The sequence below is a fragment of the Eleutherodactylus coqui genome, chromosome 7, assembly GCF_035609145.1.
Source record: "Eleutherodactylus coqui strain aEleCoq1 chromosome 7, aEleCoq1.hap1, whole genome shotgun sequence".
In the NCBI taxonomy this organism is placed as follows: Eukaryota; Metazoa; Chordata; class Amphibia; order Anura; family Eleutherodactylidae; genus Eleutherodactylus; species Eleutherodactylus coqui.
Genome location: NC_089843.1, coordinates 196,213,565 through 196,228,705, shown reverse-complemented (window position 1 = coordinate 196,228,705; position 15,141 = coordinate 196,213,565). Strand labels below are relative to the sequence as shown.

The 15,141-nt window shown below is 43.7% G+C and overlaps 1 protein-coding gene across 5 annotated transcripts in view; it reads left to right on the top strand.

The window, feature by feature from the left end:
- TBC1D2 (TBC1 domain family member 2) overlaps nt 1–15,141 on the top strand; it is a 46,950-nt gene that overhangs the window by 6,495 nt on the left and 25,314 nt on the right. For 3 of the 5 annotated variants that reach the window (XM_066574212.1, XM_066574211.1, XM_066574215.1), the window contains exons 3-8: nt 862–997; nt 5,894–6,023; nt 7,329–7,420; nt 11,707–11,879; nt 13,895–14,275; nt 14,358–14,468. In XM_066574212.1, coding sequence (XP_066430309.1) covers nt 862–997; nt 5,894–6,023; nt 7,329–7,420; nt 11,707–11,879; nt 13,895–14,275; nt 14,358–14,468 — 1,023 coding nt within the window. The remainder of the gene's footprint in view (nt 1–861; nt 998–5,893; nt 6,024–7,328; nt 7,421–11,706; nt 11,880–13,894; nt 14,276–14,357; nt 14,469–15,141) is intronic. The other 2 variants (XM_066574214.1, XM_066574213.1) reach the window with 2 other exon arrangements.

Here is a 15,141-nt window from a genome sequence, read left to right as displayed (position 1 = left end):
AATGAAACTACATGGAAATAAACAAAAGGTAATATTTACGTTTTTTTTATAAAAAGTCTTTGAAATAAAGGAAACCTTTAATTCGTATTTTATTTCTGTTTCTCTGCTGCACAAATGGAACAGAGAAACTGAAATGTTACCTGGGCCGAACGCCAGCGTGAGCGAGCCCTTAGCAGGCTGACTGTAATGAGTTTATCATGATCCACCCTGCAAACCCTCAACCTCTTTTATGTAGCACTGGCTGCCAGACTTCACGAATAAATGCATACCAACTAGAAAAAAGGTATTAGCAATGTGCCTTGGGGCCCATTTACACGCAGTGATTAACGCCCAGCGAATTTGAGTGCTAATCATTACATGTAAACGTGAAGCCACCGTAAACGTGAAGCCACCGTGCGCTATCTGTTCACTTGTCGCTGAGTTTCAGCCTGCATAAAATAGTCATTAGTTCGTTCGCTTGTCGTTGGGTTTAAACGGCATTTGTTCAGTCTTTCAAACAACTTGAGGGAAGGGGTGATAGGTTGCCCACTAAACACAATGACTCATGCCACAGTAGACAATGGCTTTTTCTTTGCACTAATTAAAAACCTAGTGTTTACATAGCTAGCGAGGAAACGGCGAGGATTTCATAGGATTATCTTCACGTGTAAACACTCAGCATTTGAAAGCAAAAAAGTTGTTAGTTTGTTCAAACGACAATTGTTGCGTGTAGAAGGGCCTTTCCTTACAGCTTCCTCAGCGGTTGTATAGCAGTTTTGCCCTTCAAGTTAAATACAGAGATGACCAAATCCCACGAGGTTGCCCCACAGAGAGGACGGTGCTAAACTGAGGTTGTCCCTTTTATCTTGTGTTTTCTCGAAGGCTACCAACAATCATGCCAAGATGTACTGGTTGCAGCAACTGCAGCGAAAACGATGGGAATATTGTAATAATGCTTCAAAACTTCAGACTGGGATGATTTTGCCCTCCGATGTGACTGACAATCATCACAGCACAGGTATGTACAGGGAACTGTAAGTTGTCACTTTGTATTCATCCTCCTAGAGCTGCAGTGTGTGAACCCGGCGTATTACTCATCCTCTACTAATCCACATATTTGGTAAAAGGGCTGACATTTAAAGGGGTTGTCCCGCGGCAGCAAGTGGGTCTATACACTTCTGTATGGCCATAATAATGCACTTTGTAATGTACATTGTGCATTAATTATGAGCCATACAGAAGTTATAAAAAGTTTTTTACTTACCTGCTCCGTTGCTGGCGTCCTCGTCTCCATGGTGCCGACTAATTTTCGCCCTCCGATGGCCAAATTAGACGCGCTTGCGCAGTCCGGGTCTTCTGCTTTCTTCTATGGAGCCTTTCGTGCAGGATGCCGGCTCCGTGTAGCTCCGCCCCGTCACGTGCCGATTCCAGCCAATCAGGAGGCTGGAATCGGCAATGGACCGCACAGAAGAGCTGCGGTCCACGGAGACAGAGGATCCCGGCGGCCATCTTCAGCGGTAAGTATTGAAGTCACCGGAGCGCGGGGATTAAGGTAAGCGCTCCGGTAAGCTTTCTTTACCTCCCTGCATCGGGGTTGTCTCGCGCCGACCGGGGGGGGGGGCTTGGGGGGGGGGGGTTGAAAAAAAAAAAAACCCGTTTCGGCGCGGGACAACCCCTTTAATTCTAAAGGAACATAAACTGCATAAAATAAGTTATAAACTAATGTCAATTCAATGAATGGAAAATAAACGTAATAGTATTTTCTTAACCCTTAGGGCTCCTTCACACGGGCTACAAAATCTTGCTACAAAATGCATTTATGTGAGGCTGATGGTTTCCAATGGGTTCTCTCAGGCTACAAAACATCTCATGTGAACGAACCCACTGGGAACCATGGGCTTCACATACATGCAGTTTGTAGTGAGATTTTTACCCAATGTTTCCCAACGTTTTCAACCTTCGGACGGCCCTATCAAAAAACTGGGTGAGGTCATGGTTGTGGCTTATCACAAGGTATGATGTTACCTCCGTTATTCTGAGCACCCGGTGACCTCTGATGAGGTCAGCGCCGCTTGCTGCTTCGGCATCATCTGACCAGCAACACTGCGCTCGCTAGAGGCCACCAGGTACCCGATGAAGGAGGTGGTGAGAGGGAGCGTGGTGTCTTCTGAAATCGGCTACGGAAGCTGATTTTGAATTTAAATCCACACCGATGGTGCATATTTTAACCCTTTCCAATTCACTGTCTGACGTCTAAAGACATTCCGATTGAAGGCCGTACAGCTCCAATGTCAGAAGATGTCCGGCAGGGTATTCTTACTGTGGATTACTGGGCGCTCTGTTGTCGGGGGCCTCTTCAGCATGTCCCATACTGCAGTATTGGCTCTAGCCAGCAGATGGCGCAATTGTATAATGGCAGAAAGAGAGAGCCCCCTAGGAAACCCTGAATCCAGAATTGGTTTGCGAAGGATTAACTGTCTTTTGCAGAAACATTGTGGGAAATCCGCAGCATTTCCACTACGTGTGAATGTACCATAAGGTTGGATCGGTACTAGTGTAGTATGTCTACACTGAAAGACATGTGTTGGCCGGGCTGAACTACAGGTAATGCCCAGGTCACGCCCACAGCTGCCGATTAGCTCCCATACACACACCTTCACAGATTTTCATGCCCATGTCCGAGCTCCAAGCTGAGCATCTCCCCTGGACCTGTGTGATCTGCAGAGCATCCCCCTGTAGACAGGACATCTGTGAGGAAAGGAGACTACAGCCCAGAGAGGGTCGTGACATGGATGGTGAGACCAGTGGAGCGGAGATGTGTGAGCCATCAGAGGGCTGGCCCAATACGTGGTGATGGGAGAGTACAGCCCGAAGATGGGCGCGGCATGGATGGTGAGAGCGGAGGGGACAGGGGAGCAGAGATGTGTGAGCTGTCAGAGGGAAGGCCTGATACACGGTGAGAGGAGAGTACAGCCCGGAGAGGAGCGCGGCATGGACGGTGAGAGCGGGGCCGACAGGGGGGTGGAGATGTGTGAGCTGTCAGAGGGATGGCCTGGTACGGGAGGAGAGGAGAGTACAGCCAGGAGAGGGGCGCGGCATGGATGGTAAGAGCGGGCCGGCGGGGAACGGGAGCAGAGATATGTGAGCTGTAAGGGGGATGGCCAGTACATGTGTGTATGGGGAGACATGTACAAAATGTATGGACGTGGTTGTGGGAATCTGAAGGTATGTGTGCGTGAACTGAGCATTACCTGTAGCTCAGCCCGGCCAACCAATGTCTTTCAGTGGAGACATACTACACTAGTACCGTCTGGATCCACACGTGGCTGCTCAGCTGCAAAAAGTCTGCCTCAATACCTGAACCATGTATTTTTGTGTGTTCACCCCCTTGTTGATAACAGCTGAATTCCGCAGTGGAAATGGCGATAAAATGGACATGCTGCAGAATTAAATTCTGCAGGGTTTTGTGCAGATTATTTCTGCAGCTTTAGGACGAGATTTTCAAAATTTCATCCACTTTGCTGCTACTGTAAATGCTGAGGAATTTCCGAGGCAGATCTGCCCACTGTCGACCCAGCCTAAAGGGTTTTCAAGGCAGTGCTTGCCGGGATGCATCGGGGTAGGAGCACATGCATTGCTCCAACCCCTGTATAGTGGCCAGTACCTGTAATTGCGGGTGCAGCTCTCATTGACATCAAAAAGATTAAGGCCATTAACCCTTTTAAATACTGTTTTTAATTCTGACGACTGCATTTAACTATCCTGGGGTTCCGTCTGGGTATTCTGGGGCTTTCTGTAGGCCTCCAGGGCTGCCAGGATCATTTGTCTATTAAATGCTTGTCTGTGGCAGGTCTTTAATAGGCAGTCTGTTAAAATACAGTATAATGCAATACATTAGTCTTACAAGTTCAAGTCAACTACGGGGTCTAATAAAAATAAGTAAAATAAAGATTTTTGCCATTATTGTTAAAACATAAATATTAAGTGCTTAAGAAAAACTTTTCCCAAACCACGCATCTAAGAAATGCAAAAAAAATAAATCTAAAAATGGGTATTGCTACAGTCGTTGAAGTCCAGTTCAGTATGTTATCACATTATTAATCCTGCATGATTAAATCTGACAGAAGGAAAAAAAAGGCTTTTTTTGGTTACTCTGCAAGAAAAAAAAAATCAAATAAAAAGTTTTGAAAAAGTCGTATGTTCCCCAAAAGGGCAGAAAGTGTAGAAAAAAAATCCAGCACGTCCTATTCTGGTCAGTAACGCAGACTGAAATGAGACATGCAATGTCCACTGTTTATGAGTAGCGGCATGTGTTTGTGTGCTGTACGATGTGAGTTGGGCCCGGGATTATCAGGCACAATTTCCACTGAGCTATCTGAATAAGGCCGAAGGGTTTAAACAAACAATCTGGATGACCATACCAAGCCAAACCATGGCCACACAACCTACTGGCAAAATTCTATGGTGGCTATTGTCCGCCATGGGTGGGTGTAGTTTGGTGGTGTGTGGTCGCCATACCGGTGTCATAATTACAACACTAGAATTAATGTCAGTACATAAACACAACCCCAGAACTGAGAACTTTGTTTATTCTCTTTATGAAAAGTTTCAGACGGGAGTATAATGGGTACATTTTACAGCTTGACCGCAGGTCTACAGAACTAAACTTGCAGCATGATGGGGATCTATGAAGTGAGTGGGATAAGAGTAGAAGTAGATGTACAAAGACCTCATGGTGCCCCATAACAATACTCAACAATCACCCCCCCCCCCCCCCCCAAAAAAAAATTTTTTTTTTCTGTCAACCATAGTTGTGTGAAAGTTCATTTTTTGGCATGACTGTAGTTCCTATTATCATTTGACTTTTTCATCATTTTTTTATAAAACAAAATTCTTGAAAAAGTGTGACTAAAAATGTGCAATTCTGGCATTGTATATTATTTAAACATGTTACTATTTTTGGCCTCACAGGGGATTTGAACTTGTGATTTAAAGTATTACATTACACCACATTTTAATAGTCATTTATTCAAAAGGCCCCCAGCTGCCATGGTAACTGAACAGCTCCTTGCCATCGCATTGTGAGGGGCCATTTGGGACCCAGAACAATCAAGCCATTAAGGCTGGGTTCACACGGGGCAGAATTTCGCCGCGGCAAATCCGCATGTGGCTGCTAATCCCGGGATTAGCCAGCCATGTGGACGAGCTTTCTCAGAAATCTCGTCCACACGGGACGGCAAATCCGCTGCGGCTAAGCCGGCAGAAGCCGCCGCTGCAGCGCGGATTTGCCGACCGCAGCATGTTCATTTTTCTTTTTCCGCTGCGGCCGCGCTCTCCTCTATGGGAGTGCCGACCGCAGCGGAAGAGCGAGTGGCCGGGCCGCTTCAAAACCGCCGCGGGTTTTGAAGCAGCGGTTCTCCCAGCAGAAATCTCGCGGCTTTTCGTTGCGGCCAAACTGCGAGATTTCCGCCGAGAATCCGCCCAGTGAGAACCCAGCCTTAAATTGACCATGGCATTTACAGCATTACCAGTCTCGATCAGCATTAGTTCTTACCGCTGCTCTTGGGGGTGGGAGTCAACTATCGCCGATAGCTGGCACCCATCTTGTATGAAGCAGGATCGGCTCGCGATCCCGCTCCATATAAACCCCACACACCAAGGAGGTAAATGTACGCCCCATGGTGTTCAGGGATTAGGCGTCCTCCGAAGTCCATGGATTGGGAAAAGGATTGGGTATGTTGGATATATATCCTCCTCGGTAGATAAGCCTCTGGAGAGAATAAATGCAATATATCTTCCATGCATCGTACCAATTTGACTGATACTGTCGTTATCTCACACTAGCTTGGATATATTTTGGAATTAATTTCTTATCTGTATGTTCTAATTATACAAAAAAAAATTTGTCCACTAGAAGGCGACTTCTTGTCTCCCGTGAAAACCCCAACTGAAGTGGTGGGGTTAAATTTTGCCTTAATGCCAGCTCCCCAGGAATCAACAGCACTTCAAAATATCTCCCTCAAGCATCCATGGAAAGAAATTCAGTAAGTGGAATCCATAATTGTTCTTTTATTCACTTAACCTCTTAAGAGCCAGGTTGTTTTGGTCCTAAAGGACCAGGCACTCTTTAGGGATGTTACTGATGTGATGGTTTTACTGCCATATATTTTTTTTAAATCTTTTTGTTCTCTGATATTTTTTCTTAAGTTTTTTTTTAATGCAGAAGGGTTAATGCAAAAAATAAATACATTTATAGTTGTTTGCTTTTAAAATTAGTATTTTCATGCTAAAAAATGAAATGGGTTCCTTATCTTGCTTTGGACATTTAGATATACAATTTGTATAGCTTTGAATTATAGGGAGTAAATGGCAACGGTTTTAGGTGGTGTTGGCTGTGGGACCCTTTTTTTTTTTTTTTTTTTTTTTTTCAATTTTATTTTTTTACTTCTTTTTGTAACTTTTTTTTCCAAACATTTAATTCCCCCAAGAAGTCATACAAGACCTTTTGGGGGTCATTCACTTTGCCTTTTTTATTATTTCACACCTTTGTACTGTAGCTGAGGCATCCATAGGTGACCCAGTACAGGGAAAACCATCTCCCTATAGTGACAGTAGCCACTAACAGAGCTGATCAGAGTCTGCAGTACTGCTGTAGCAGGGGGACCACGCAGGTTTGAATTGCAGAAGTAGCTCTATATAGTGCTCATCGGGCGCTATGTAGCCTGTAAAGGACAAGGTAGAAGCGGTTAAAAACATTTTTGCCTTCTCCTCCGGGTCCTATGCTGTGACTAACAGTTGAGAACCTGATCTGCTCCTGCTACATGGGCTTCAATCCCGCGCCATATTTTTGCTATTGGCTCAGATTAAAGCCCAAGACCAAGCGCCGTGTATTTGCTGTGCTTGCTCCTTTAAGGGTTTTAAGGGGCTCTTCACTTTTCAGAAATGTTTATGATGCAGCCGTTTTTATAGTAGTATGTAATTTGCATGCTGTTAATGTAGTCCTGTATCTCTGACAGTGGATGTGATGTGCTTTATGTACAGGCATGTCATGTTATTACAAGAGGACAAACTGTATTAACAATTTCCCCTTTGCTTACTCTTATTTCTTCTTGTAACTTTCAAATATTAAATTAAAAAAATGTGAAAAAAAATTAAAACGAAAGAAAATTCTGTGTGGATGAAAAAGATATTAAATGTCCCAAAAACAAAACAGTAAAAAAAAATTTTGGAAGCTGAAGGAAAAAAGAATAGAGCCCTAAAACCACCCCATGGGTAACATCTGTAATGTGTCCGGGCCGTAAGGCGTTAAGATGACAAATGATCATTGATTTATTTCTTTGTTATTCCAGAAACACGGTTCGTAATATCTGTGGCCCAAAGCCGCCGCAAACAATAAGTAAAAGTGTCTTTCATTTCCAAGAAGCAGAACCAACAACAGAAGGTATTTGGATTTTTTTATTGAATATTTAGCAGCGTTTTCTACATATAGCGCATCATGTTTGATGATGACCCGCTCTAAACCACCACTTCAGTTTCCTGGATCACAGGCCTGCAGGTTCCTCCATGTTAGAGCTCGTGGCTCAATGCAATGAAATAGAAGCAACTGTTCGTAGGATAGACCTTTATGATCAGTAGTGGTCTGACCGCTGGGACCCCCGCTGATCCCGAGAATGGGAGTCCTGAAAGTCCCTGCATAAATGGTGAAACGGTTGCACATGTGCACTGCTGCTCCATTCCTTGCGTTAGGAGCTCCAGAAATGACTGAGCACAGGTACTCGCCAATTTACAGTACTCGCATTAAAATAAATGGAGCCGCAGCACGTATGCACAGCCTCTGCTCCGCTCATGCACCTTTGGTGTCCTGTCTACACGGATCATTCAGTTATCTGCCATCATGTAGATAGGGGCTAACTTCTTTAAGATCAAAAGGGACTAATGCAATCTGTGGATTATAGAAAAATAGTGTATCCTCTGAGCTGGACTGAACTAAATTTTCCAGATCCCTTTAAGGATAACTAGCTGCTGTCGGGATTCAGTTAGCCTCACGATTTCCTCCCAATCGTATATCCTTACTGGTGAGGAGTTGGCAATGACGTCCCCAACAAAAGGCCCAAGTAACCGCTGCATCCAATCACCGGCTCCCTTGAGCCATTGAATAGCAGTGCTGCTGTGGCCCAGTGTCAGGTTGTCATTCCACTTCCCCGAAGTGACATTCAGCAGGGACCAGAGAGTCGGCAACGGTGGAGGAGCATGGAAGGGCGAGGATGTGTTTTAATACTGCAGGCTGAGCAAAGTTTTACAGAATGTTATGTTCCCGATGAACCCATTGGCGAAAGGTAACTAAGGTAGACCCATAACTCCAACCTATCAAACCTCTGTCACATGTGATACCTTAAACTCCTCCTCCGGTCTCAGGGCAAGATGTTATCCTGGGACCAGAGAGTTACTGGACACGATTAAGGGTGAATGCCCACGGACAGATTTGCACCGCGTTTCCTGCAATGAAAATTTGCGCGTGAATTCCGCAGTGGCAAGGTTCTATTGAAGCTAATAACTTTCTGCCTACCAACGCACACATGCCGATTTTTACCACAGATTACTGCAAAACTTTTTTGTTTTGAATCGCGGTATTTCCGTGGCAGAAATCTGCGGATGTATCCCGCATCGCTCGTGGGCATGAGCCCTAGGAATGGACAAAGAAACCACCAGGGCGCAGATCAGTTTGTGCTTCCAGGTCTTTTAGATCATGCAATGAATTATCTTCTTATATTCAGCCTATGTTATAAAACACACTTCCTCCTCCAGTTACTATTGTTGTCGGAGCTTCAAAGGAACTCAACAGAGTGTTTCATCGCTCCGAATTATATGTGGGAGGTTATGTACACAAATCACTGACACATGACACCAGCTAGTATCATACGACAATGAAGCTCTTCTGTCTTTATTAACATCATCCCGGTACAAGTATACCCTAGATTATGCTGCAGAAATAACCCCCCCCCCCCCTCCCCCTGTAATCATAAAAACTTAATTGCTCTGGGTGCTAATGGTTTAACATATGTCATTGCCTTAAGGTGTGTGTTACTACTCATCCTAAGAAACAAAACGCAAGAGTAATAGGCTTATTCTGTGTTCATTGTTCTAATAGCTCCTCTCCCAATGGAGGGGGTCAGATCCCGCTACCTCAGGACGTTCTTAAACCAGGGATAGATATGGAGTATGTGCCAGCATCTAATACATATCAGTATATCACAAGAACTAAAAAGGAACAAATACATATCTATCTAACCATCCATTCATCCATCCGTGTTTGCATAGGCTGATGTGGAAACATATGAAAAGATATATAATAGAATACATATATTATTACTATAACACTATAAGGGCTCATTTGCACAAGCACTGTTTTCGCACTGTTAGCAGCGCACAGAGCGCGTTTCTAATATTGTAATAGGAGTCAATAGGTTCCTATAGAAGCGTTCAGATAAGAGAATGTTAAACTCGCATGTCGGCTCTGAGGTGTGGGCAAAAGTAGGACCTGTCCTATCTTTGCTGCGTGCTTTCCATGGGCTCCTATGGGAGCTTGGAAAGCACGCACCTCGGATCGTGTGAACTGGCAACTTCAAGTAGCTTGAAGTAGCCCATTCACACGATCTTTACAGCACTGTAGCCGCCGTCTTTTCTTGCTGCTATTGTGCAGGAAAATGGCGCTCATCTGAACAAGCCCTAATCCTGAGTTTTCTTCTGCTCTGTCACATACACATTCTTCCATCCATGTGAGAGCATGACTTCCCTTAAATCCCCCAAGTGTCTTAACCACTTGAGGACACGTCTATTTTGGCCCAAGTGACGCAACTATTTTTTGTGGGGGATTTTCATCTCAACCTTTCAAAAGCCATAACTTTTTTTTAAATTATTTTTCCATCGCCATGGCCGTATGAAGGCTTTTTTTTTGCAGTTTATATTGGTACGATGTTTTGGGTACACATTATGCATTGTAAAACTTTTATCAGAGGGCATGGAGGGAAAACACATCAATTCTGGCTTGTTTACAGCGTTAGTCATGCAGCATAAATGACATGATACATTTTCTACTGGCTGGCACAATTATGACAATACCAAAATTATTTTATAACTTTTTTTTTTAGGTTTTTCCCTTTTGCAAAATAACGAGCTATAGTTTTTATTGATACTAACTGAGGTACATACAGCTTTTATGATCATTTGTATTACATTTTCTGGGAAGCAGAATAAGCATTTTGCCTCAGTTTTTTTAGTTTTTTTTTTTTTTTTTTTAATCTGTGCAGAACAATCAATCTGTTCAATTTATTGCATGTGTAGGAAAAGCTGGTGCCCTGGTGCCACTCTCCCTTGAAAGTTGTGAAGCAATAGGATGAAATATCCAACTTCACTTTTTATTAAGTGAAATTAAAAGCCAGCAAAAATACGAGTTTCGGCGTGAACCCCTTCATCAGTCATGCTGGGAGAAACTGAAATATAGAAGGGTAGGTGCAAATTACAACAAAGTGTAAGGCCGGCTGCACATGACCAGGTCGCATTCCACATGCGGGAGCCCACAGCGGAGTCCGGCTCTGACCGCGGTCAGCGACCCTGCGTACCTGCTTTCTCCTGTCAGTCGTACGTAGTACAATGATGTGGGATCCCACAACTTATCCACAATGTCAGTTGCAGATGGCCGCGGGTCAGACGGCTTCTATTCACTTCAACGGAAGTCGTCTGCAAATCATTGTGATTTTAAATCCGCTCACGGCGATCGCTGTCCGCTCATGTGAGCGAACATGCAAAAGTTCTATTCTTTCAATGGATGCGGGGGATCGTCCGTGCGGGTGACTGTCGCAGATTCTGCAATTTAAATCTGCCCATGTGCAACCGGCCTGAAGAAAATGGGGAAAACAAACCAAAAATAATGTATGGAAATACAAAGCAAACAAAGCATCATAAATAAAAATATTACAGTCAAAATCATTCAGCTAATATATTCACAATACTTGTTTGTATGAAATAGAATTAAATACGAAGTAAAATATATAGAATAATATGTATAAAATAGGTCGCATAAGATTATAAATAAGCACGACCTACAATGAAAATAAAACGGGAAATTTAATCTAAAGCGCAGTACCCCCTCCCCTTTCTCCCTCCCTTTCCCCTTCCCAGGGTTGTGTTACAAATGTGTGGCTGAATGGCTTTGATTGGTGCATCAAGTGCTGGCTCTGATTGGCTGAGCCGTGGCGCTCAATAACCAATCAGAGCAATCTTTTGTTGGAGGCAGGATCTTCAAACCCTGCTACCATCAAGAGATGTTCTGTCGGCGCTGACAACTGAACGGAAGCCTGCCGGAACACCATGGAGGAGCGGGAGGGACCTGGACGGCGCCTGCTAGGGGAGTATATAATGCCACCTGAAAATAAGACCCTGTGCCTCTTTTGGTGCAAACATTAATGTAAGACAGAGTGTTATTTTCAGGAAAATGCTGTATATATTATACTACCCCTTTGGCTACCATTTGTTTTGAATGCATGTGTTTTTTAAAATGTTAGAATTTTTTTTTTGTCATGCTCATCAGTTCACCAAACATTAGTTATTGGAAGTGCCATAAAACACATTGCTGTTATTTGCAAAGTCCAAAGTTCTCAGTTCTGAGAGTAATTGTTACCATGATTTGTCTTCTTTGGGGTAAATGTAACCACTTTGTTTTTGTTCCAGTAGAAGTATCTGCAAAACAATCTGGGAAAATGTCTCCTTCACTTAACTTTGCCAGGAAAGCAAGGAAACGGAACGAGAGTCCCACGTCCAGTCAGGAGAAAAACTCTCATGAAAAGAACAACAATCCACAGCTCCAAATTCAAGCAATAACTGAAGAATTAAAGTCTCAAAAGGTACACCGCAGTGTATGAGCTCATGCCCACAAACGTATTTCCTTACAGTCTAGTGTGGCAGAGAGTGCTAAGGCAGCAGAAATGCAGTCCTAAGCTCTCGCTCACGACCTGAAGGTTGCGGTTCAATCCCTGCTTGGTTTAGGTTGCTAGCTCAAGGTTGACTCGGCACTTCATTCTTCCATGGCCAGTAAAATGAGTGACCAGCTTGTTGGGGAAAGGTGATGGCAAACCACCCCGCAAATACAGTCTGGGATTTCCAGTTCCTCGGTTACGTGGTAACACTTTACTATATGCATGACATTGAGATTGGTGGCGCCTATTGTAGGTTTATGTAAGCATGATTTTCTTTGGGAACTTCTTATATGTGTGACCTGAGGGGATATATTTCCCTTGTATTAATGCTGCATTTCCTTTTATGTTCTGTGTTTTTAAATGCTTTTATTATGTTGGGAATTCTCAATAAACAATTTTTTTTTTAAAGAAATTCTTTATTTATGAATTTTCCATTTTTCCAAAACAAGAAGTTAAATCACTGCTAGGCCGCCTGCAGATGGGCGGAAACTCTGCGGCGGGATTCCCCGCAGAATTTCCGCCCCTGGACGCCTGCATAGGATTGCATTACAGCACGCAATCCTATGCAGACGGCCGTGGTTTGTCTGCGCGAAATCACGCAAGCAAACAAACCGCGGCATGCTCTAACAAAAACCTCACTCACCGGCCGTCAGCTCCGCTCTGCGCATGCGCCGGCTGCCCAGCAGCCGGCACATGAAAGAGCCGGAGCTGCGGGAGCGGGTGAGTCCGCGGTGCTCTCTGCAAGCGCTCGGGTCGGGTCCCGCTGCGATAATTCTCGCAGCCAGATCCGACCCGGCCGTCTGCAGGCGGCCTATAGTAATGCAATGAAATTGACAACCTACAACCCAAAGAGTGGTACAAAATTCCCCAACTGGATTAAGACAGTGCTAAACCTTAAAGCACATACAATAAACCCCTGGAGGTGGGCCCATTCAGGCAAGTGTGCAAGTGTGAACTGCAACTATGCTTGGTCCCGAATTTTGCAACTCCTGTGAAGAGGGAAGAACACCCTCATCAAAGATCAATCCCCAACCCATTCCTACCCACACTTCTACCCAATCCCCACCCACCCCATGTACCCTCTATATGCCTCTATTCTTGTGATAGTGACGAAGAACCTCCTAATTTTAAACCGCTTACTGTGGAGTAACATTAGAACAGCGTAAAATGGAAAAACAAACCATAGGAAAGGAGAAAAAAAAGGAAGAAGAGGAAAGAAAAAAAAAAGGGGGGGGGAATCAAAATCTAAAAAGGAACGGAATAGAACGGAGGAAGAGTACATCGTAAGGCATAGTCTTGCATTTGTCCCCATATTATTTGGCAGGACCTTGGCGTACTGCAGCATCCCTTTCTGAACATTACTAAGGGCGTAATTCCGCTCTCTAGTGCTCTTATGAGTTGTATATGTTTCGGAATTCCAAAGAATCCTGGAATTCGATCCAATAAAACCAGGTTTTCTGAAACTTATCTTGTGTACCTTTTACTGAAGCTGTCAAATCCTCCATCTCCATTATCTCTCTAACCATTCTAAACCACATCTTAATTGAGGGAGACACATTCTGCCGCCATGGCCTAGGAACGATTTTTTTTTTATGATAAATTTCTACAGTCCAGTCTTGGACATTTATTTTTGGGTTCTTACAGCAAGGAAATGCAATCAGCTCCTCATTATGTTATTTTAAAGTGTACCTGAGTTTTCAAAAAAATGTTTCAGAATGTTGAATGGAGCAGAATATCCGATTTGTTATTTATTGATTATCTGAATAATGAATCCTATTGGGGAACTCCTATAAAGGATGTATAACGTTCCATTTCTTGTCGGAGGGATGCCTAATATATACTTCCTCTGTTATACTCAATCTGCAAGAATATTGTAAACGATCTGAGATGATCAAGTGAATAATTCCTGGGATATAAATTCTCCTTCCTATTGATTCCACCAGGATCTTGTGAAGCTGCTGCACCGCGCTCTGGAGTCTGCGCAGGAGGAGAAAAGAGCGTGCACGGAGTATCTGCACGCCCCGGAGGAGGAGGACAGGCTGGAATTAATACGACATAAAGTAAGGCAGATTGTGGACCTGAGGCAACGAGGGGAGGTCCTGGAGCAGGAGAAGCTGGAGTTAGAACAATGTATTGGCTTGAAGGAGTCTCATATCGGGGAACTGAAGGAACACGTTCAACTGCTAATGGAGAAGAACAGTGCAAAACAGCAAGTGATCATGAAGCAGAACGAGCAGCTTCTCATCCAGATCGATAAGGAGAATACTAGCAGTGTGGGAAGGGAGACTTTACAGAGACAATATAGGAAGATTGACAGCTTAATGGTAAGGAGGACGTTGTGTATGTAGGCTGTGAGCAGTAGAGGACATCAGCAGAACCTTAAGACTTCATCTTATCTCTCTATAGGATGACATTAATGCCTACAAAACGCAGAATCAGTTCTTAAACTCTGAAATCCATCAGGTGACACGACTATGGAGAAACACCGCTGAGAAAGAGACCGCGCTGCTCATGAAGGTAGTGATCATCAGACTTATTGGCTGTCGCAGGGATTAGTTAATTCAGGCTGCTTTCACACCTGCGTTGGGGTCAGTTCAGGGTTTTCGTCTTTCTTCCTGTTTTTGGAGGAGAGATGCTGAAATAAAACTGATCTGTATTTTTCCCCATTGGTTTTAATAGGGTTTCAAAAAAATGAAAAGCAAACGAAAAGGTTTCCGTTTTTTGGGTTTTTTTAACGAAAAAATAACGATTGCGTTATTTTTCTGTCCAAAAAATAAACAAAAACTGACGAAATGGAGGAAAACTGAAGCTTTTTTTTTTTTTTTTTTTTTTTAACCCCATTGATATTGATGGGGGAAAAAAGCGGATATGTTTCTTTCCATTTTATTTCAGTTTCTCTCCTCCAAAAATGGAGCAGAGAGACTGAAACCCTGAACCGACCCTAATGCAGTGTGAACCCAGCCTCAGCAGTACACATGCCCAATGAAGGTCACACGCTGTCAAGTTGTTTAAGCCCCCTGTATAGCAGGTTGAGGGCAGTGTTTTGTGGCTGTATATAGTGTCTACTGCTTCTGAACACTCATTGGATTGTCTTTTATAGATCTACTGTAAATCTTATATTATACAAAAAAAAAGGAAAACCCTTAAAGAGACCCTGTCATCAGTTTGCACCACTAAAGGCAACATGAGG